This window comes from Gymnoscopelus braueri (genome assembly GCF_963280865.1).
Source record: "Gymnoscopelus braueri genome assembly, chromosome: 21".
NCBI classification, from domain to species: domain Eukaryota; kingdom Metazoa; phylum Chordata; class Actinopteri; order Myctophiformes; family Myctophidae; genus Gymnoscopelus; species Gymnoscopelus braueri.
In genome coordinates this window covers 49,551,774-49,576,703 of record NC_137623.1, presented here as the reverse complement: position 1 = coordinate 49,576,703, position 24,930 = coordinate 49,551,774, and the positions used below count along the sequence as shown (strand labels likewise).

General features: G+C 44.0%; 2 protein-coding genes across 6 annotated transcripts in view; both read right to left on the bottom strand.

Moving 5' to 3' along the window:
* The window catches only part of LOC308077380 (receptor-type tyrosine-protein phosphatase mu-like), a 261,491-nt gene that overhangs the window by 99,603 nt on the left and 136,958 nt on the right, over positions 1-24,930 (bottom strand). For 4 of the 5 annotated variants that reach the window (XM_080418051.1, XM_080418052.1, XM_080418053.1 and 1 more), the window contains one exon: positions 23,777-24,930. This exon is cut by the window's right edge and continues 1,343 nt beyond it. The exons of the other annotated variant lie outside the window; for it this stretch is intronic. The gene's annotated coding sequence lies outside the window, so the exon portion shown is untranslated. Of the gene's footprint in view, positions 1-23,776 lie in introns of those variants that run through there. 5 annotated transcript variants of the gene reach the window in all.
* Positions 13,332-20,787, bottom strand: LOC308077032 (kelch-like protein 24; the record flags this gene model as incomplete). Its single annotated transcript, XM_080417560.1, has 10 exons — positions 13,332-13,350; positions 13,827-13,974; positions 14,322-14,504; positions 15,510-15,641; positions 16,741-16,863; positions 17,227-17,404; positions 17,847-17,990; positions 19,667-19,858; positions 19,949-20,083; positions 20,626-20,787. The coding sequence occupies 10 exons, from the start codon at positions 20,785-20,787 to the stop codon at positions 13,332-13,334; spliced, it is 1,416 nt and encodes a 471-aa protein (XP_080273686.1).

Below are 24,930 nucleotides of genomic sequence, written 5' to 3'. Positions count from 1 at the left end.
GGCATGCGTGGACTCCACAATGACAGCGTCCATGTCTCCTTTCTGTAGCCTATAAGACAGTAGGAGGGGAGGGAATGAACTGTCAGCAATTGGTTGGCATGTCACCTTAAAATGAACAGAATATACTCATGGAGAGAAATGACAGTGTGACAACATCACATTAACAGGTCAAATAACTATATGGACCTTGCTTTAAACGAGCTGAAAATGGGTTTAAAGATGTATTCAAATTAACAAGACAAGTTATAGAATTATTCATAGGGTTGCAAAGGGTCTAGATTTCTGGATTTAATTATGCATTTTTACTGTATGTTACTGAAAGCCAGTACAGCCATCACATAAAACAAATACACAAAAGTATAGCTGGCTTTGAATAACACTAACCCTGCAACACAACATGTGCAATAACCTCACAGTGTTTAGACCAATCATAGCTTTGCACGCACAAGAAAAGGAACATACACAACTGCAATGAAAGCAAAATCCAAGTTTGAGATGTCAAACAGGTCTGGACGACACCGAAGCCCTTCATCAACTAACTGCACAGTGCACAGTGTGAGATCCCTAAAGGCTAGGCCCCTCCCACTGGACCATACCATTCTTAATTGAATCCTCAATAACAAACAAAACTGTTTGTTCCCATGACCAAAACATTACAATTACATCTAAATGCATATCTCAGTTACAGAATCATATCATTACCCAAAGATTACCCACACAGTAATAAAGTACCTCATTTATACCCAAACCCACAGTTGGTATGTCCCTACTCTCAGACAGGCACCCACTTAAGGTATATTTAGAAAAGAAGGTACGCTCATCTACGTCATTTTGACTATCATACATGATGCCAGACTGCAGCCTTCAGTTCGGTGGAATGCATTGGAGTTGATGTGAGCCCGAAAATATATTTCTGAATGACTGAGACCTTTGTAAAGTAATTGCTTCAGGAAAATAAAAGAAGACATATCACACATTGTTTTCTGCTGTGCTGCTTTTCGATGTGTACACTGTATAAGTTTATTGAGCTATCTAAACTAAGAGCAAAAAGTACGCGATAGGCCTACTGCAGACACAGAAATCAGAAATTGCCATGTCTGCTTATTATAAGCGACTTATGGGCTTATTTTTCTGTGAAGTTGCTTGTAAATATTGGTAGTTGCGGGTTGCGGTTTTTGGGGCTTTTTCTAAAGTGCAGTTGATTATTTGGGCTTGCTTCACAATTTTAAAATTATTTTAACCAGTGGTTCTCAAAAAAAATTACGTCATGGACCCCCAAATTAATATGTATTTGTCCCTAACCCCATCTGAAAATGTTTTGTGCCAGGGAGCCCTGTACCAGATTTGTGTTGTTGTAAAAATTCTTCAAATATTTCACATTTTATTTCAAGATTTTTTTTAAAAATAGCAGATCTACAAGCTCACATGTGACGCGTTGTGAGCTTGTAGATCGGCTATTTTCAATGTATACAGTTTAAGGTTTAAGGGCTCATAGCCTAGTGCAGAGGTCTTCAAGGGCACCTAGGGGGTCCGTGGAGGTACTGCAGGGGGTCATATATAAAATATGTTTTTGTCCATTTTGTCTTCAAATATGTTTAAAACATTTTCCACATTTATGCTTAAAATAAATTCTGTCCATTTTTAATAGCTTGTATGCATGATTATTGTGCAATTGACAGATTGTTGTTGTTCTCAGTTAATAATACGGTGTGTTTTCATATGGCAGTATATGGCCACCTACCCACAGCCAGCTGTCCTGTTGCTAACCACTACCAGTTTTGTAAGTAGTTGGGATGGGGTTTGATCAAATCTAAAGATGCATCAATTTAGAAAATCTGAACGCTTTTGAATCACTCAAATAGTTTTGGGTAACATTAAAACGTGGAGCAGACTTCATATTTGGGTAAAAATACTTATTATATGAGCTTATTGATCTGCCTACTTGAAGTGGAACCAGCCATCAAACCGTAATTCAGGTATTTAGCAGGATTTTAGGTATGTTGCAGCAGATCTTAGTAAACACAACTCCAGCATGACCACTAGTATGTTAAATGTACATTTGGGAGGAATATGTATAGGTAGTCTTATGTCGTTTGCCGTTTTGTAATGGTTTGACACATCTGTGCCGATACCAGTAAGAACACAAATTATTGTACATATGGTTATAGAAGTAACTCACATTATATTTGCAGTTACTGTAGACGCATGTTTTGTCTTTTAGGCAAAACATACCACGTCTAACCTTGTACCTACCATATATCACTGCTTGCTGTCAACAGACAGACAACCATTATTTTTTTCTCCTGTGGTGAAATTCATGTGTTGTCTAGAAAATGTGTCATTCCACTCATAACCACACATATGAATTGATATACTCCCAGAGTGTGCTGAAAAATCACCACAAATTACATTTGTCAGTGCCCAGGAACGAATGAAAGACCTTGTGGTCCAAAGGTGAGTGCTCTACCAACTGAACTACCTGGACGAAGTACAGCCACTAAGAACCAAAGTTAGATAAGTTCACTTAATTACTGTCCACCACACCATCTTGAAATCAAATTAAATCAAATTAAAATGAACGATTAAATACAAGTGCACTCTCAACCTGACATACTCGCTCTCTGGATTAAATTATCTTTTGAATATTATCCTCAGAGGTGCAGGTCTTGCAAATAGTCGAACACAGTCATAAGAATAACTACAAAACTTTATTGTACATATAAAGAAATATATACTGTGTGTGTGTGTGTGTGTGTGTGTGTGTGTGTGTGTGTGTGTGTGTGTGTGTGTGTGTGTGTTTCTGTTTATTGCCACAGGCTACAAAGCATGACATTTACATAACATGTCAACTCTGTCATTAACAGGGGTAACAGGGTAAATAGTCAGACACGTACAATACAAAGTAGGATAAAAACTAAAAACTAGGATACCAGGCAAACATCAAACCTAGCATCAGGTCAACGTAAACATCAAACCTAGCATCTTGTAAACTTTAAACCTAGCATCACGTAAACATCAATCCTATCATCGGGTAAACATCAAACCTAGCATCAGGTCAACGTAAACATCAAACCTAGCATCTTGTAAACTTTAAACCTATCATCAGGTAAACGTGTGTGTGTGTGTGTGTGTGTGTGTGTGTGTGTGTGTGTGTGTGTGTGTGTGTGTGTGTGTGTGTGTGTGTGTGAGAGATCACTGATGTTGGAGGGGCTTAGCAGTGGCCATCTGTCTGCTGGGGTCATCACTGTTCATCTGCAGCTCTTGGGGGACAGGGATAAAGACATAACACAAAATTAACCACAATTGGCATTCCATTGTGCTGTTAAATGATGAATACAACTTTCTCATGTGCAGATAACAAACCTCCCTTTGTATTTTATTACTAGAGTCTTTGTAGGAGTACAGGAGGAGACAGTATTAAGGGAGACCAGCTTTTTTTTTTTTTTTTAACTATACAGTGCTAATGTATTACCTTTGCATGTGCATCCTTCCGCAGAGACACACAGCAGCGCAAATCTCTGTAACCGGTGGGCATCTGCCCCACAATTTCCCATGTGTCCCTCTCATCATCATACTGCTCGATGGTATGCCCATATCCCCTACACGAAGAAAGAGCCATGAGAGTAACATCTGGTGTGAACAAGCAGCCACCTTTTTCTAAGCTTCCATTTCATTTCAAACCTTTATTTATTCTCGAAAGACATTGAGGTTGCCCTCATTTGCAGTGTCGTCGAGATACATCACAGTACAATTTCATTTTCATGTTCAAATCAATATTCATATCAAAAACAAGACAAAACATAACCAAATAAAACAACCTTTCCCTATCGTGTGATACAACACAAATTTAAAAGCAATTGCAGACCCTTGTGGGTAGGCCTGCAATCAAGGATTTAAAATGACCGTATGTTATGGGAGAATAGATTTAAGTTGGGAGAATAGATTTTAAACTTAAGCTGTAGGTCATTCCAGGTGATTGGGGCATTAAAACAAAAAGCTGTTTTCCCCAGTTCAGTCCTTACTCTAGGGACCTTTAGCGTGAGCCAATCACTGGAGCGTGTCCTATGTGTTACAGGATTCCAATCCAGCAGGGATTTTAATTTAGCTAGCGTAGGCTGGGCCTAGGCAGGAGCGGGTGGGCACGCTTTTTTTTTTTTTTTTTGGGGTGGGCAGAAAAACCAAATGGTGGGCCCAGGCCTACCTATGCCCACCCATGGCTACGCCCCTGGCATGTTGACACAGAAAGATAAAAAATATGTGCTATGTGCTCTGAAATTAGTGGAGCAGCCAACTTAAGAAAAAAGTGAATGAACCTCTCTGTGGAGTTATTTTGGTTGCATTGGAATGGCTGAGATTTCATTTTAAAGACCACTTTTACATTTTGTGCTGCAGATTGGGGCCAAAAAAGCCTGCCGCAACCTGGTATATTATGACTTTGTCATTTCTTGTTTATCTCTGACTGAATTGACGATCTTCCAGAATTTAGCTGGGCTGGAATCGCAGCTAAGTATAGCATCTAGGTAGTAGGAGGATTTTGCTTTTCTTACAGCTGATGTAAATGTATTTCTTAGTTGTTCAAAAGCAAGCCAGTGCGAGGGATCTCCCGATTTTTTTGCCAAGACCCAGGCCTTGATTTTTGACTGCAGCATAAATGTCAGCTCAGAAGTGAACCAAGGACTAGATCTAGCTTGTATTCTTTGTTTTTTGAAAGGGGCATGTGTATTTACCATTGAATTAAAAATGTGTATAAAATGATCCAAAGCTAGATTTACATCCATGATTTCTAGAGTACTAGAAATGTTGCCGTTTTGGAGGTACGATAAAAAGGCCAGCTCGTTAAAATGTTTAAAATTTCTCCTTAAAACAACTTCTGAGTGAGACGTCTTTACCTGTGTATCTCTGATACAGGCTATTGGGCAATGGTCACTTACTTTCAGATCAAATACACCAGAGGTAATAATTGTATTGTCCCTATTTGCTAAGATCAAATATATTAAAGTTGACCGTGACATATCTCTTAGATTAGGTCTGGTGGGTTCAGTAATCAGTTGGACTAGGTTTAGATTACCACATACTTCCTTCAGATTATCGGAAGCATTCGATATCCAGTTATAGTTAAGATCACCAAAAATGTAAACTTCAGAGTTACTGTATTGAGAAATGAGTTCTGCTAATGTATCAATAGCTCTGGAGTCAGCAGAGGGAGGCCTATAAACCCCAATCACTGTAATAGAAGTATTTGGCCCCAGATAACCAACTGAACAATACATTCAAAGTAATTTTGCATAGTAACAGCTTTTAAAACAGTAACTGGAAAACGTGATTTAATAAAAAATGGCCACTCCACCAGATCTAGCATTTCTATCTATTCTAAACAAGTTAAAACCATTTAAGCATGACGGTCAATCTGGACGATTTTGAGAATTTAAAGTGGATTATCTTTTCTCAGGAAGCTCCGAGGAAATTCCCCTTTCATGACTTTTCCTAACTATTTGATTCAAATCATCTGTTGTTTTTTTTCTGAAACGTATTATAAATATGAAATTAGCCCCATATATACCATCCCAGTCGTTATATTTCGGCTAATTTGACCGCTCTCCCCAGGGAAGAGCAGTTGACACCTCGAGACCCCCCGCCGACCGGCCCGCAGAGAACTGCAGCGCAGCGAGTCTATGTTGCCATGTCTGCTTATTATAAGCGACTTTGGGCTTGTTTTTCACGTCTCTCTATTATTATTATTATTATAATTATATATATAATTACATTATAATGGTAATAATTTTCTACTCCACTACAGCTCAGAGGCAAATCTTGTACTTTTACTCCACTACAATTATTTGAAAACTAGGGGTTACGTAGGTAACCCCAGTTTTATTAGTTCCGTAGTAAGATACTTACTTATGGGATATCATCGCTCTATAGCGATGCACAGAGCACAACACATGAACTCCCGGTTACAATTCTTCGATTGGCTAGGGTTCTGTGACGCAAACCGGAAACGGTTCGGTTATAAAACCCCCTGCGTCACTAGGTTCGTCCTCTTAAACCCTTCACTCTGCACGCCAGTTGAAGCGCATAGAAGGGGTTTCTGGTAAGTATCTTACTACGGAACTAATAAAACGTAACCCCTAGTTTTATGTCGTTCCTTCTTAAGATACTTACTTATGGACATAAACGCCCCCTGGGGAGCCCCCAGGCAGCAACCCTTACTCAATCCGTACGCCCATGGCCCCAGGCCTTGCTTCCAGCAAAACCCTGGCCTCCGGACGCATGACCCCTCAGGCCAAGACGGAAAGGACGTAAGGCAAGGACCCTTCAGACAAGTCTGACCCCTCTGACCCAGGAGACCAGACCTCGTCTGCCACCCAGGTGCAAGAGAGTTAGGCCCTTTCTTACCCCCCCCTTCCCCCCCGGACCCGGCCTAGCCTGTCCCGGGGAGGCAGAAAGGAGACTACCAACAGGGGAAGAGGCCAGTCCTCAGGCCTCCCCTGACTATAGTCAACCCCCACCACCAAGACTGTGAGTGACACCCGCAGTGTCACCATGGTCAAGTAGGGGTCACAAAGGTCAAGACCTCTGTCACTTTTGACGACAGGCCAGCAGAAGGAGAAACGTGCCCTTAAGTACGTACACTATCTCCCTGGCTGCCAACAGCCACCACACCCAAACTGTGTGCGTCATCCCAGATGCCGCCACATCCAAGCTGTGGATAAAAAGGCCCCACCCAGCTAACACGCCAGTCCCGGACACCAAGGCCAGGTCAGGTTCCAACAGAAACCCCCCGCCGTTTGTCTGAGAACCGTATGCCACCCGGGCTCACAGAGAGCGCCTGCATGCCTACGCGTTTAGCTTTCGGGGAACAAAGGCCTGTCAACCGGCTTAATCCACTTAACACCGGCCAAGCCTAGCCTTTCACGGGCCAGACCCAAAGGTCCAAAGTCTGAGGGTGCTCGTGAAATACCTCGTCCCCGCCCTGTCTCAGAAAGTCTCTGAACGGCGGGAGAGGCCACGGCTCGGCGTAGAGGAGAGGAGTAATCTCCGATCTCCCCACACCCCATGCTGGAGCCATCAGCAGCACCGTCCTGCCTCGGACCCTGATTCTCTCCAGCGTTGGAGGGATCAGTTCCAAGGGCGGGAAGGCATACAGCAGAACGTCTGGCCAGACGTGTGCCAAACCGTCCACCCCCAAGGAGAAGCCCTTGTGACTCATCGAGAAGAACCGTGGGCGCTTCGCGTTCCCACTGGATGCAAACAAGTCGACTTGAGCCTGGCCGAACCGGGTCCAGATCAGGTTCGCAACCTGCGGGTTGAGAGACCACTCCTCGTACCGAAGCTCGCCTCTAGACAGCAGGTCCGCCCCGCTGTTGAGGGGGCCCGGTACATGGGAGGCGCGTAGCGAGGCTAGGCGCGACATGCTCCAGAGCGTCAGCTCGCGTGCTAACCTGTCCAACACAAAGGAGCCCAGGACCCCTTGCTTGTTGAAATAGCACATCGTTGTGGTGTCGTCCGTTCTGACCAGAACATGGCACCCCACAATACGGCTCTCGAACCGTTCGAGAGCAAGGAAGACTGCCAACAGCTCCAGGTAGTTGATGTGGTACTCCTTCTGAGAGGAGTTCCACAACCCCCTGGCTGAGTAGCCCTCATGGACAGCCCCCCAACCCGAGAGGCTAGCGTCCGCGGTAATCACCTTACGTGACACTACCGCGCCTATCCTGACCCCTACGGACAGGAAGGACGCCTGTGACCACGGCTGCAGCGTCGTTACGCACCAGGGTGATACCAGCACCTTTCGAGAGCTCATGGTGTGCGGGATCCTTAAAGCCTGCATCCATCTCTGAAAAGGTCTCACGTGGAATCTGCCCAACCGGATTAGGTGTATGGCCGAGGCCATGAGACCCGCCGCTTGCATGCATGTCCTGTACGTGACTCCGCGCCCCACGCGTAAAGAGCGCACACACGCCAGGAAGCTGGCTATCCTGCGTGCCACCATCGTGGTTGAATCCAGAGAAATCCCCACGAAGGTGGCTTGTTGGGATGGGATCAAGACACTCTTTTGAGTGTCGATCGTGAACCCCAGGGATGTCAGGTGCGCAATGGCCAACACCGTGTGCCGTGCCACCTCTTCCCTCGACCCCGCTGCCAACAGCCAGTCATCTATGTACGTCGCCAGACGGAGACCCTGTTGGCGCAGCGGGGCAATAGCCGCGTCCGTGCATTTCACAAAGACCCGAGGGCTCAGTGACATGCCGAACGACAGCACCGTGTATTCTTAGACTTTGCCTTCGAAGCCAAAGCGCAGGAACTTCCGGTGTGAGGGGTAGATTGGGACGTGAAAATAGGAATCCTTGAGACCCATACTCCTCCACCAATCTCCTTGTCGTATCGAGCGTAACAACGCGGCCGTTGTCAGCATTCGAAATTTGAAGACCTACAGAAATCTATTTAAACCTTTTAGGTTCAGAATAGGTCTTACGCCCCCCCCTTTCTTTTTCACCAGGAAATATTCCGAATAGAAGCCCAACGGCTCTGATCCGGGGATAATTCTCTGATTGCACCCTTGCTCAGTAGTGACAAAACTTCCTCTCTCAGCGTTTTAGCGGCTTGGCCTGACGCTCGAGAGAAAATAACCTCGTCTGTCAAAGGAGGTTTGCTGGAAAATTGCAACCTATACCCCTTCTGGACCGTGCACAGCACCCAGGGGTTTGGTTTGCAGGCTTTCCATCGCGCTAGGCAACGAGCTAGAGGGTTCGTGGGGTTGGTGGGGGCTACTGACGTCACCTGCTCCAAAGAGCGCTGGCCCGTTACCAAGGTAACTCGTGACGCTTCCGGTCCGATCGCTCTGATCATCGGGGAGGCGTCCATGAGGGGCAGCAGCGGTAGCGTCGGTCCGTGCAACGGACGCGATGAGGTCACTGCCTCGGAGTACGTGCCTGTTTCCATAGGAACGGGAGGCGTCGTCACTCCGGGCGACGTGACAGCGGAACCCTTCATTGGTGTTGCCGTTTACCCGGAACGATACTTTCGTCCCAGCTGGGGAGTGTCGATGGGGCAACACCGGGGTCCTTTGGTCTGTCAACTTCCTCCTCTTGTCGTCCGCCATCTTAGGGAGGTCGACGGGGGCGGCCCTTTCGTGCGGTGTTGTTGTTACATGGAACAAAACTTTCGTCCCACCAGGGGAGTCTCGATGGTGTAACACCGGGGCCCTCTGGAATGTACACTTCCGCCTCCCCTCGTCCGCCATTATGGGGAGGTAGAGGGAGGCCGCCATTTGTCCTTCAACCGTCCTACAGAGGCGCTTTGCAGCCATCTGCCGGACGGAAGAAGGAACTGCAAAGGCGCAGTTAGAAATGTTTTATTCACAGAGGGTCCCTGTTTCATACTTTGAAAACAACACTTTTAGAGACATTTGATTCATAGCAAAAGGTTTTACTATCTGTACTTGATTCATTATGTTCATGGCACGCACAGGACTTTTCGTGTGGCGGACGTGATGAGGTCACCGCGTCGGAGGACGTGCCCGTTCTCGTGAGAACCAGGGGCACCGTTGCTTCGAGCGGCGAGACAGCGGAACCCTACCGCAGTGTTGTTGTTTACCCGGAGCGATACTCCCGACCCACCTGGGGAGTGTCGATGGGGTGACACCGGGGTCCTCTGCCATTACATCATCCGCCTCCAATCGTCCGTCATCTTGGTGAGGTCGACTGGGCCAGCCCTCTTGTGTGGTGTCGTTGATGTTACCCGGAACGAAACTCTCGACCCACAAGGGGAGTCTCGCCGGTGTAACACTGGGGCCCTCTGATAAGTAAACTTCCGCCTCTCCTCGTCCGCCATGTTGGGGAGGTTGAGGGAGGCCGCCATTTTGTCCTTCAACTGTCCTACAGATGCGCTTTGCAGCCATCTGCCAGACAGAAGAAGGAACTGCAATGGCGCAGTTAGAAATGTATTTCGCTCACAGAGGGGCCCAGTTCTACACCTTGAATGCAATACTTTAGAGACATTTGATTCATAGCAAAAGGTTTTACTACCTGCATTTGATTCATCATCACAGGACCCGTCCCTACAGTGTTCGGAATGCTGTCCAAGGCGCAAACCGAGCACTGAGGGCTCATTGGAAATTCGAAGGCAGGGCACCTCGTTCGATTCGGGGTATGAACTGCCTCGTTCATTCACACGTGAAAAGATGAACATTTGTGATATTGGCAATAGTTTTATTCCACACACAGGATGCACATATTTCACACACATTAGACAAAAAGGACACTGTGGGGACTGAACCTAGTTCATTGTCTTTTAGCGTCTCTTTTAGTCTCTGTGTACCCCTGGATCCACCCGTGGCCCTGTCCGTAGGGGCAAGGAGAGCGCCGGAACTTTTTCCCCAAGTGGGGAGCTGACCCCGCATGATGCCGGCCAAGTGGCCGTGACGGGATCAGCTCGATGGCGCTCGCCAGGGTGAAGTCCATGGGAGGGAGGCCCAAGACCCCAGGTCCGCTCCGGAGAGGATTCTTACCGGGAAGCCCCTTCTCTCCGGTTCCTTCCTCCCTCTCTGCCACGAGAAGTGCAGGGCCCTTCGGACTCCATCAGCCTCAGGCAGTAGTTTGGACTCGACCTGTCGGGGAGGGAGGGGTGCCAGGCCCTGGAACCCCAGGATGGGGGCCCCGATGATCACTCTTACATCCTCCATGGGCTGCTCCAGGCCGCATCTGGAGATCGCCCGCTTTAGGATGGCTGCTACGGTTTCGGGGGGCTCCGCCGCCTCGCTAGGAGCCGCTGCCGTCGCCGCTGGAGCCGCAGGAGGATCCGGGCTGATCATCGTTACCTCCTGGCTGGCCTGGTAGGAGGTGAGCTCATCCTCCTCTCCCCCTTCGTCCATGACGTCGTCTCCCTCGAAGCCATCGCCGTCCGAGCCGATGTCGTCTGGCGGTGATTCGCCCCAAGCGGGGAGGGATACGGAGGGAGAGAGAGGAGCACCGACCGGCCTGGGCCTGCGCTCACCACCGACGCCATGGAGCCCATGGCGAGGCCAGCGTCTGGGTGAGCGCCGCTGCTGCTGGAGGCCGCTAGCCTCCTGGCTCTGTCGAAGCGACATTCCAGCTGGTGCCGAGAGAAGTCATCACAGGCCTCGCACGCGTCCACCTCCCCTGGACTGGTCAGGGCAATCCACGCGTGGTTGGGCCCCAGACACGAGACGCAAAGACGGTGACGGTCGTCCGCGGCTATGAAGAGGCTCCTTCCAGGCCGCAGACACGTGGCGCCTCCATCTTCTCCTCTTGTTTTCCCCGAGACGAACAAGGCTAGTTAGCACTAGCCTAGCTTAGCACTAGTCTAGCTTAGCTGTTAACAGCGGCTTAGCTTTTAGCTTTTGCCTCGTGGCAGAAAAACTTCAGAGGATAGGAAAGAAAAATCAAGGTAACTCGGGAGCGTTAATAAATAACAGAAACTTTTATTACGAATCACCCGTAGAGTGGCACTGGGTGCCCTCGCCCTGGGAGCAGCTGGGATTCGAAGAAGTTTCCTCGTGCTAGTTGTTGTTTCAGGCTCGTGCGCTTCGCTTGTGCAGAGTGAAGGAAGAGGACGAACCTAGTGCCTAGCCAATCGAAGAATTGTAACCGGTAGTTCATGTGTTGTGCTCTGTGCATCGCTAGAGAGCGAGGATATCCCATAAGTAAGTATCTTAAGAAGGAACGACATAAAACTTTAGTTACTAGTTACTTTGCAGATATAAATATCTTTTCATACTTGTTTAGATTAGAGCTTCATGCATGTCCTTTTGTAAATGATTTTTTATTAGGTAAATATTTATATAGAAAGGTCTAACCAGGGACTGGGGTTGCAAATTAGCCTCGGCTATAAACCCCATTTACAATGCAATGGTTTCATGTTTTTATAACTTGACTCATTGTTTTTGTATTGTCCTTGTCAAATAAACATAAATAATAATAATAAAAAGGACTCACACATCAAATCACAAATCATGATGACATATAGGACACAGACAGAAATACACACTACTGCTTCATGCCTCACTGTTTTCTCAGGGCACAACGCATGCAGTAACATTTTCATAGACCTGACTGCTTATTTCTCTCGCAAAATTTGGCAACCCACTTCACTGCAAAGCGGTGGAAAAAGATCAGATCTACAAGCATACAGCTTGTCACGCAGCAACTGTTTTATGCTTGAAGATCAGATATTTTGCGCAGGATTGAGCACATGTGTGAAGCATACCGATGTGTTCGTTACAGATCGCGCTGTTTTATAATGCTGTGTCAACAGATCTGATCTACAAGCATAGGGCTCGTCAGGCAGCGACTGTTTTATGTTAGTAGATCAGATATTTAGCGCAGGAGTAGAGCAGGAACGAGCACATTTGTGGAACATAGCGATGTGTTCACTTGTTGCGCTGACAGGGAGGAGGAGAGGAGATGCTTTTGTCAGCGTCTCCTCTGTCAGCCTGATAGAAGGAGACGCTTTACGCTCAGGCAATAATGTGAATAATAATAATATTGGTTTGTCAAGAGATATCCATGTGTTTTGGACAATGGAGATAGTCACGTAATTAGACAGTGGCTTCAGCGTTCATATAGGCTATCCATGTTTCCCTCAAGAGTTTAATGTACTGCTACAGATCGCGCTGTTTTATACGCTTTTTTTTATAAAGATTTTACATACAGAATCTGCAGTTACCATTACAAGTTAGCCTATTTTATAATGTTTCTGCCTGCCTACAACAATATGTGAGTGAGCTCACTGACTGAGCAGAGTGCAATTGAAATGTTAATAGCTATTTAAAAGACAATGGAACCCCCACTGTGTGGGGGAGAAGGTGGTGGCTCGTCTGGAGCACAGAGGGGAGACAGTGACCAATAGAATAGCTGGAAAAACTGTCTTTTTGATCCCCAAATCAGACAGTGTATGGGATGATGAAACCCCAGTCATGGAAGTGTTAAGGATATTCCAGAGTCAGGAATACCTTCCTTAATTAAGCCAAGTTTCATTTAAAACTAGAATATCAGGGTCAGTTTGTGTAATCAGAATCTTTAAATGATCTAATCTTTCATTTTACCAAAATGCTTCTGATATTCAGGTGAATTAGACCCAGGCCTTTCCTATTTTTAAAGGCATGTGGAGTTAATGCGGAGACTGGGGTAGACTCAGACAGATGCAGAGTGTTGGATGGAGTAGTGGTGACAGAAGGCTGCAGGGTAATTACTGTTTTTAAATTAAAAATGTTAATCCCCTTTGGCCTTGAAACATGCAGAGGCAGGCGCACAAAGGAAGGATTTCTGACATCAATATTACAGATATTAGCAAAAGAAACAGGAATGGCACTAGTCGTTTCCTCTGTAGCTGAGGGTGAAATTATAGCAACAAAATCATCTGGCCACAAGGGGGCAGATGCAGCTCAGAAACGGTGAACAGTGGTGGAACACAAAGGGTTCTGACCGGAAGTGCTTGAGACGGACATATTTACATGTGGGTAGGGATGGGCAATATTATCGATTTTTGCTTTGCACATACAGGCTTTATGAAAAAACATTCAAAGAACCTATCACTGATCTGCAGCTACTCAATATGTAGTGTATATATATACAATATGTAGTTGTGATATATGTATATATCGCAATATATATCGTATTACAATATATTGTAATATGTATCGTATTGCAATATATCGCGTATCGCAATATAATCGTATCGTGACCCAAGTCTCGTGATACGTATCGTATCGTGAGGTTCTTGCCAATACCCATCCCTACATGTGGGACCAACAACAGTCAAGCAGCATTGGCCATGAAGCACTAGCCTTTTACTTGGGAACATACCCTCCAAGTGCGTAGATCTTTCCATGCACCACAGCCACGCCAGGCCTGTAGCGTTTCGTGTTCATGGGGGCACACAGTGTCCACTGGTTGGTCTTGGGGTCGAAGCTCTCCACCTGGTTTTCGGTTTCAGGGTGATTACCCTCACCACCTGTAGATAAACAGGAATGAACAGGATAGTGACTGTTGCTGCAGGATAGTGACTGTTACAGCAACGCTGAAGTGAGTCTATTATGGAACTAAGAGCCATTAACGACAGGTAGTATAATACCTATAAGGTAGACCTTTCCGTTGAGTGTACAGACACCTGCACAATAACGTTCAACCTGCGCAGGAGCGACTTTTGTCCATACAGATGTTTCAGGGTTGTACTTGAACGTCTTGCTATTATCTGGCCCCAGAAGGACACATGACAAAACATTCATTGTCAACAGGAAATGGATGAATATGAAAGGCTTATTAGATATTTTAGTTAACCATTATACACCTGTTCCATACCCATAGCATACATCAGTCCATCAAGTACAACCACTGAAGGGTCAGTGTCATCTGGCATTCCGACACACTCGACGAGCTGCCAGGTGTTGGTGATGGGGTTATATCGCTCCATTGTGTTCACTTCTGAATCAAACCTCCCCCGGCCTTGCACAGCAAACAGATATCCACCCAAAGTCACCAGGTCTATGGACGCAGAGAAAATTTAAATAAAAGATAAGAGAAATCATATCAAACAGGGGTCAATTGCCTAATGTATAACAAACTGTAGGTCCTTGACATTAAAAGGGTTGATTATCATTAATCTAATGCCACTAGTAGACTTGTTTTGGTCATGTAGCAGCTGGCTGCTAGTTGCAGCTGATGCACTATAACCGTTTGGCTGAGCTTTTTTTAATATATTAAGGTGGTTGAAAGAATAAGAATACATTCTAATTGAATAAACCTAGTCTAATGATCGGATGTGTAGTATCCGGGAGCAGTATGGGTTGGCGCCCCAGCCTGTGTCTTCCGTGAGGAAGAAGCCCAACAAATCCACGGTGAGGCCTTTAAGGAGGGCCATTCAAGCAAGCTGCAAGTGGAGCCTGCAGTACCACCACGGCACAAGACACCATCACACCAGAATGAAATGTTTGGAGCGGGGGAGTCTGGTGCAACGCTCAGGTCCTGGACCTGGTGAGATGGAGGAGGAGCCTGGCCAGGAGGCCATCCACAGAGCCTAGCCCCTCCACGTGCCAGAGTATCTCCTCTCCCCCAGTCCCGGCAGAGTAGTTCTGGACAAGCGGATTGAGTGGCACTGTCTTGCACACACACACACACGCACACGCACACGCACACGCACACACAAAATTGACAAGATCTACAAGTAGGCCTGCTATTTTCACTATATTTGAGAAAGGGATTAATTCATGCAATACTTTTTCCTCTTCCTATAAAAAGTAGTGGAGTTGAGGTCATAAGTATCCCAAAGTACAAATACTCAAGTATATGTCTCAAGTAGGCTAAATGTACTTTGCTGAGCTGTCCACCACTGATAGAACAACCCCACTAAAAAGGCAGATTGAGGAGACATTTTGATATTGACATACAGTATCCCACACCTCTCTAGGCCATAATGTGCAACCTCTCCTTGGGTTACTACTGCAACAACACAAAGTGGTTAAATTGAGGGTGATAGTTTGACAGTCTTACTGAATGAACAGCGTGCATCATTCATGGAAGCCATCTTCACCCATGAGTCATGGAAAGGGTAATAACGCCACATCTCCTTACTGACAACATCTCTACTAGACATGAATCCTCCAGCCAAATACACATACGAGCCTATGGTGGGAGATGAGCAGAATTAAAACAAGTCACGCCTTGATTGTTAAATATTTATATAATAAGATATATTACATATTTTCAGAGCTCAAGATACATTGCCATTAAAGATAATACTGTGTGCATAAACAATTTGAATTGTCTTCACTGCTGTCATGTCACCACAATTCATAAAACATGCATTTCTGCTATAGTATAGTGCTATATTAGTGTGTAAGTTCACTATCAAGCTAAACATGGACAGCATACACATGTAAGCTGCCAGGTGGGCTATAGTATACTTGCCTCTGGCAGCAGTAAAGTTAATTATTGTAGTAATATTTTGTTTTTTCCCCCCACAACACCCTGTGAGCAATCAATAATTCAAGTGGTGAAATGCCATTCACTCTGAGCTCGCTCATCATTTTCTATAGTGTTTAGCGTTCACTGCCAGGCTTCCCCTTACTTTGTTTATCTTCGGCCAAATGTATGGAGCCTGTGAAAACAGAGCTATTGTATGACAGTATTGAAGCAATGATAACTCATCTATAATGGATGGTGCTAATTACTCCCAAGTTTCACACCTTTATAAAGTAGAACTTATAGTTTTAATACCATGATAAAATAGCCTAAATAGCCTTTCCAGCCACAGTATTACTACATTTCAATAGGCATATTGTGAAGACATTCACAGGTGTTACCAATGATACTAATGAAGGCTCTGTTCCATTCAAACAGAGTCAGGGTGCTGATATTGTGCATGTTGGCTCACTGGAAACACTGCAACACCAGTGGGTCTAACATTTGGGTCCAGGGACCCTCATGGTTCCTTAAGGGGTTTCCAAATGGCCCTTTACGGGTGTGTAACTCTGAGTGTACAAATGGAACCAAATGGACCCGTACTCAAGAGTTATGGGGGTCGTGGAAATTGAAAAATCTGAGAACCACTGTGCTACACGAAATGGAACAGAGCCTGCATTAGTATCATTGGCAACACCTGTGAAGGAAGTGATATGGCTGCTGTGCATAGAGCCTATTCAGGGACAAAACAAGAGTAAGTTCCATTACAGGTGCCAACTGTCTTGGCCTCTACTCCAGCTGATCTGATGGAACACCTCACCTGATACAACCAGACCAGGCTCAGATACAGTGATGGGCAGACGTGCCAGGGTCTTCCATTCATTGGTCAGGGGATCAAAGCTCTCAAAGGTGTCGATATCCCTTCCTCCCACAATCAGTATCACTGCACATACAGAATAGAAGATAAACAAATAAGCAGGTGTGAGCATGAGGCCGGGTACTCACAGCAGTAGTAATGTGTGAGTGAGTATGAGAAATGTGACGGCACAATTAGGATACATTGGTATACATTTTTTTCCAAGTTATAGTTAACTAAAAAAATCAAAAATTGTAAGTGTAAAATCAAATAATGAAATGATGATCCGCAATAATGATTATGCAGCCCAAATAGCAAGGTAAGCTTTCGAAAAATCACCACCAATAATTTTCATTGCCAGTTGGGTTTGCTCATTGGACGAATGGCTTTGCATTGGAAATCCCAACTAGAAAATCTGTGATGTATTTATAAATATAATATTGTTTCCACCATCTGTTGTGGTCCCATGCCGTGGTTGTGCTCTTTGGCTGTAGGGCAGGAGATGCTGCCTCTTGGCCTCAGAGATGAGCCTCTGACAGCCCTGAGAGTCTTTCACCAGCTCCACACACTCAATCACATCACGGAGGTATAAGGGGCTGACAAGAGGCAGGCGGACATGCGCTAGCACCTTAAAGAACAAATCGAACACCAATTATTCAATAGGCCAACCGGATATTGGGTGAACAACATTGCTTTCAAATCTATACATCAGCCAAGACAAGGTGAGGAAACAAATTTACCGTATGACACTTTGTAACCAATAGCTTTAGACTGTATAAACATGTCTGTACTTCCATTCACAACTGGCTATAACTGTGGTGCGCAAGAACAGTGTTGTTTAAGTCCTCTAGATTTATGGAGATCTAAATGCCTGACAGCTGTGGAGGGTTCCTTTATGCTGCACCCTAAAACCCTTCCATGCACTCCCATAGGATATACAATGTACAATAGTATTCTAGAGATGAATATCCATAGAATACAGTAAAATCCCAGTTTTAATTTAACTCTGAAGAGTATACAAACTGTGACCAAAATGTCAGTCATTTCCCAGTAACTTCTACGTTTTTCACCTTTTCAAGGCTTTCCCTGCGTGTAGGACACTTATTTAACCACAGCATGACAGCCTCGAACACCACCTCCTCCTCGGGCACATTGAGATGATCACTGGAGACAATCTCTGAAAGTTTGTCCACTGAGAGAGACAGGAAGTCATCCTAGGAGCAGAGAAAATACATGGTTGTATTAGTCTATAGATTATGACCAGGGCCGCAACTATTGATTATGATCCAAGTGATTATTCTATTGATTTGTTCTTCGATTGGTTAATCGATAAGTGCTTTTCTTGGGGTACTACATCGATAGACTGATTAACCACGTGAGCCCTAATTTATAATTCATTGTACGGTGTCGCACAAAAATAGCAATAAATCCACTATTGTATGTATTTTTTTTTGGTGTGACCATTGTGTGACTCATGCCAGACCCCTGAACAGTGTTTGTGAAACGCTTGGTGTGGATTAGAGCATGGGTGGGCCTGCATGTGGCCCATTTGGGGCCCAGTGTGACTATAGTCATGGCAGACCCCTGGACAGTGATTTTGCCAAGTTTGATGAGGATCAGAGCAACCGGATGTTACGTGTGTGACGTCCAGGGATGCATTGGTCATGGGACGTGGTAACAGGCCGTGCAACCCCTTTTTTGAGCAGGAGCACGCACGCGCACATGCATAGATTTAAAACAGTGGTGTCCAAAGTCCGGCCCGCGGGCCATTTGCGGCCCGAGGACAAATTTTATACGGCCCGTGGCTTCATTCCTAAATTGTATGAACGGCCCGCCTGCACCTTCAAAAAAATAAAAAGATTTATAAAAGTGAAAGTTGCATTTTCCTTCTTCGCCTCAGGATGGCAGGACCTTCTCTAGCTCTTGTTTAACCCTAAAACCGAAATAAAGTAACAATAAAACGCCCAAAAACGCCCAAAATCTGCCTGAAAACCGCACATTTTCGCCCAAAATCCATCTATAACCGAAAATGTTCGCGTGCGCGGCCCTTGGGTGTTTTCATATTTTCTAATTTGGCCCCCTTTGAAAAAAGTTTGGACACCACTGATTTAAAACAACCCAATAACCACAATTCACACATCAACAAAGTTAATAAAGGCTGCCGACTGCCGGTTGTCACACCAGCATGAATTAACATAGGATTAACATAGGAATAAGCCTATAGATGCATATCAATTGTCCATTGTGTGACCTGTAGTGTAGGTGTTAAGCAACGTGCGTGTGACGTCATTAATATAGCGTGCCACCACTAACGAAATCACTGATACAACACTGGTGACGTCCACAATCAACTGTCGAACCTTTAGGCAATCTTAATATAGGAGTAATCAATTAAATCATTTTGTTTGACCGTTGCACCCCTAATTATGACCCTGTTCCCACCTTTTGTGCCGTCAGTACTGGTGACAGACAGGTGGCTTGATGGGCAAAAAGGACAAGTGACAGTATCTTGTAAATATGCATCCAATCACTGATTGAATGTTTCTACACAGATGTTTGCACAACTTTAATATATATTCTTTATTTTAATGCATTTTCAGCTTTTTTCAGATGGGAAAGTGTAGAGAGACAGGAAACTGAAGGCAAAGAGAGGGGGAGCCACAGATGACATGACACCAGAATGGGATTTGAACCCCAGTCCTCACAACTCACAAGGAGCATGTGGTCAGTGCACTAACTGGTTGAGCTAAGTGGCTAACCCCACCTTTAATATTGTATCAGTTTCAGTGGTCTTGTCTCATACTGTGAGTCACCACAGAATTATAAGAGGAAAAGAGAAACAATAGACAACTTGATAAATGAATGTATCCATTATCCTTCACTCACTGACCTGCTGGTAGACATCGCTGAAGTGTTCCAGGATGTAATCCATGCTGTGCTGCTCCAAGGCTGCACAGGAGAGGGCATCGGCAAAGCAGTGGATCTCTAGACAGTTCAGCTCATCCATGTGAAACTCCAAGTAGCGACAGCAGGCCTCAATAACAGCTGTAACATCGAACAGGTTTGATGCTGCTAACAGGGCCTAGAGACCAAAGAAACAACATATGGTTGTTAAGCACCAATGTAGGGAAAACACAGACAATGAATAAGGTTTATGATGATAATACATTACCTGCACATTTGCATTGGAGATGGACACCTTTGAGGTGTAGGCGTAGCTCACCAAAATGCTTAGGGCCTCAGGTTCCACATCATTGATTTGAATCCTTTCCTGTTTGGACTCCAGCATCCCAGAAGTGAACATTCCCTGTGCGGGTTGAAAAGGTGAATGGTTGGTTTAGAACAGGGGTCTTCACGTTTTCAGGCCAAGGACCCCTTAGCTGAGAGAGAGATGAAGCAGGGACCCCCTCTACATATTGTATAAAATTGTGTTGCAGATTAAAATTCTTCATAGATAGCTTCATATACTGTAACCACTTAAACCGTCAATACTTAGTAAACTTGACCTTTTGCTCTATACTTGGTCTGCTCTTTTCCCCCCTCTACACAAACCTCTTTGCTGAAAATAGCCGATCTACAAGCTTGTACTGTAGATCTGCTATTTTTTGCGAATGTTACCCTCAGAATAGGGATTCTAGAGTTCAAGTTGTTCATGTAAAAAAATAAGTTCCTATCACACAAAGATTTGCCGGACCCCCTAGTAACTCTGAGGACCCCCTGTTGAAGACCCCTGGTTTAGAGTATTCATGGTTTAGGCCTTTCTTATTTACATTAATTGTGTCAACAATATGGCATCATGTGACAGCCAAACATTGAACTTCATTCCCGTACAGGTCAATGTGTATTTACCTCAAAGTAACTGCTAAAGGACGCGAGTACAACTCTATGACAGGGGAACTCCTGACCCCCACAACACAGAGTCACATCACACAGTTCCTTTTTCAGCCAAAGACTGTTTAGACCCTCTAAGACCTTGTTGGCATGCGTGGACTCCACAATGACAAGGTCCATGTCTCCTTTCTGTAGCCTATAAGACAGTAGGAGGGGAAGGAATGAACTGTCAGCAATTGGTTGCATGTCACCTTAAAATGAACAGAATATACTCATGGAGAGAAATGACAGTGTGACAACATCACATTAACAGGTCAAATAACTATATGGACCTTGCTTTAAACGAGCTGAAAATGGTTTAAAGATGTATTCAAATTAACAAGACAAGTTATAGAATTATTCATAGGGTTGCAAAGGGTCTAGATTTCTGGATGTATTCATGCATTTTTACTGTATGTTTATACTGAAAGCCAGTACAGCCATCACATTAAAAAAATACACAAAAGTATAGCTGGCTTTGAATAACACTAACCCTGCAACACAACATGTGCAATAACCTCACAATGTTTAGACCCATCATAGCTTTGCACGCATAAGAAAAGGAACATACACAATCCAAGTTTGAGATGTCAAACAGGTCTGGACGACACCAGCCCTTCATTAACTAACTGCACAGTGTTTTTCCTCCGAGGTGGAAAGACTGGTGATGCGAGGTTAGCACGGTGTCAGATCCCTAAAGGCTAGGCCCCTCCCACTGGACCATACCATTCTTAATTGAATCCTCAATAACAAACAAAACAGTTTATTCCCATGACCAAAACATTACAATTACATCTAAATGCATATCTCAGTTACAGAATCATATCATTACCCAAAGATTACCCACACAGAAGTAAAGTACCGAATTTATACCCAAACCCACAGTTGGTATGTCCCTACTCTCAGACAGGCACCCAAAGAAGGTACGATTGTCTACGTCATTTTGACTATCATGCATGATGCAATTCCAGCCGGCAGATTCGTCGCACCATGGGTGCCAGACTAGCCTGGTTCCCAGCCTTGAGTTTGGTGGAATGCATTGGAGTTGATGAGAGCCCGAAAATATATTTCTGAATGACTGAGACCTTTGCAAAGTAATTGCTTCAGGAAAATAAAAGAAGACATATCACACATTGTTTTCTGCTGTGTTGCTTTTCGATGTGTCCACTGTATAAGTTTATTGAGCTATCTAAAGAGCAAAGTACGCGATAGGCCAACTGCAGAGCCAGAAATCAGAAATTGCCATGTCTGCTTATTATAAGTGGCTTATTCTTCTGTGAAGTTTGTAAATATTGGTGCAGTTGATTATTTGGGTTTGCTTCACAATTTTTAATTTATTTTAACCAGTGGTTCTCAATAATTTTAATTTTTTTTTCTATATTTCACATTTTATTTCAAGATTTTTTTAAAATAGCAGTTCAAGCTCACATGCGACTTGTAGATCGGCTATTTTCAATGTATACAGTTTAAAGGTTTAAAAGCTCATATGGCCTAGTGCAGAGGTCTTCAACAACCTGCAGTACCTCCGCGACCCCTAGGGGTTCCGCGGAGGTACTGCAGTGGGTCATATATATATATATATATATATATATATATATATATATATATATATATATATATATATATATATATATATACATTTTATATATATATAATATATATGGTCCATTTTGTCTTCAAATATGTTTAAAACATTTTCCACATTTATGCTTAAAATAAATCATGATTCTGTCCATTTTGAATAGCTTGTATACATGATTATTGTGCAATTGACAGATTGTTGTTGTTCTCAGTTAATAAGGTGTTTATAAATGGCAGTACAGCCACCCTACTCACTGTACCTTGTACATGTATGTTTCAAATAAAAGCATGAATATATTAATTTGTATATTATTTTTAATAGCTTATTGAATGCACAATAACATGGTATGTTTATACATATGAAACACAATTTTATACATAATTATACAATATTATGTTGTAGCCCCCCCACCCTACGAGGTAGGGGGTCCCTACTCCATCTCCCCATCATTTTAGGAATAAGGTTAGGTTTAGGCATAGTTTTACTGAGGTTAAGGTTAGGTTTAAGCATAGTTTTACAGAGGTTAAGGTTAGGAATAAGGTTAGCTTTAGGCATAGTTTTACTGAAGTTAAGGTTAGGTTTATGCATAGTTTGACTGAGGTTACGTTTAGGAATAAGGTTAGGTTTGGCATTTTTGGGGTGAGCCTTCTTGTATTCCCCACTACTACCATACAACTGATAGGCTAAATATGGAGATATGGGGATCCCTGATGTCGTGAGAAACTGCTGATGTTGTGTTGATGACATACAAGAGCATTATGCAAATGGATCCGTTCCATCACACACTATCACTTATATGTACAGCGGCACAAACGTGATGCCAAAGCTGTTGTGAGCGTGAACAAAAATGGTACAAAGAAAGACACAAACAAAAAGTGCTTCTTGCGAGTATTTGTCTTCTTGTTGTAGCTCAGGAGCGTAAGAAAAAAATATATTTGGATGTCACGTCTTCATTTTTCACCTAGAGGCATGTCCCTGCACAACGATACTTAACCTTGCAGTAGGGCAGAAAAATCTACCACTGTACACCAGTGATTGTGGTTCTCAACTGTAGGGTCCAGCAAACCTCTGGGTTCCTTGAGGAGGGAGTATTGTATACGTGGTAGATAGTGTGTGTGTGTGTGTGTGTGTGTGTGTGTGTGTGTGTGTGTGTGTGTGTGTGTGTGTGTGTGTGTGTGTGTGTGTGTGTGTGTGTCCATGTGCAGTTGTCTGTCTTTCCTCCAGTCACAGAATGTAATTAAAAGCAGCTGCACCACAAAACAAACCTGATGATTAGCAGGCCTTCGGTGCTTCAGCCAATCAAATCACTTGAAACAAACAGGAACTGCGTTGTACATCAACAACAACAAAACTATGTCCACAAATGCAGAATCTTAATTTTCTATTGTTAATGTCAATACAAATACAGGAAAAGTTACAAAGTTACAAATATCACAGGCTGCGCTGCTGATAGGTTGTAGGTCTGTCAAATTGTGTCCAGACAGAGGCACACACACGCACACGCACACGCACACGCACACGCACACACACACACACACACCATTTCAATTCAATTCAAAGGGCTTTATTGGCATGAGAAAACATACGTTTACATTGCCAAAGCAAAAGTGTAACAATACAATCAAAACAAAATAATATGTACAAGTAAAAGGGAACAGAAATGATGTGTACACAGAGCCGTTACATTGCAACTGAGGGAAGTCTAACTTACAAAACCATAGTGTACGAATTGTGCATTTGCGGTCGGAAATAGTTAGCCTATATATCCACATAGGAAAGGTTAGCTTGGGATACGCTTTTGGAAACACGCAAACACGCACACACACGCACACACGCACACACACGCACCACGCACGCACGCGCGCGCGCGCACGCACGCACACGCGCACGCACGCACACACACACACACACACACACACACACACACACACACACACACACACACACACACACACACACACACACACACACACACACACACACACATACACACACAGGAGCAGACATGGTTGTTTATATATCTTTATGTATTTAAGTTGTTAACAGTCAAACAAGACAAATCAAAATGTTTCCAAAAACAACAGCATGTAATGACAGTCATGTTTAACCCAGGCCAGATTAACCCAGAGTCTCATATAATCCAGGCTAGGTTAACAGAGTTATATATAATATAATCCAAGTTAAACTAGCAGAGTCATATACAATCCAGGTCACATTCATGACACTTCAGTTTTTGGCAAATGTGTTTCTTTGTATAAAAAAACATCAACAAGAAAGACTTTCGAATTTATTTAATTTTGCAACCAATAAATCATGCAACCAATATATCAGTGACCAATCAATGAATGGATGTGATGTAAGTGGTTGATTTCTGACAGAAATCTGTTTAATTACTTTCTCTCAACATCACCCTCTAGGGACCATCTCTGTGTCATGAAATTCCATGTAAATCCATGTTTTTTTAATTCAGTTTATTTTAAATATTGAAATATATAACAGTTGATAAAAATGTTCCTCCATAAAACAGAGTAGAAAACAAAACAATATATTTTTCCCACAATGTCATCAATGCCATGTTTAGCCAATGGGATCACATCAACAAAACTACATTTCCCATGAGTCCATGTGGCTGTCAGACAGACAGACAGACCAGTTAAAAACTATTTATTGAATCCCTCAGAGCTCTCACCACCTGGTTGAAC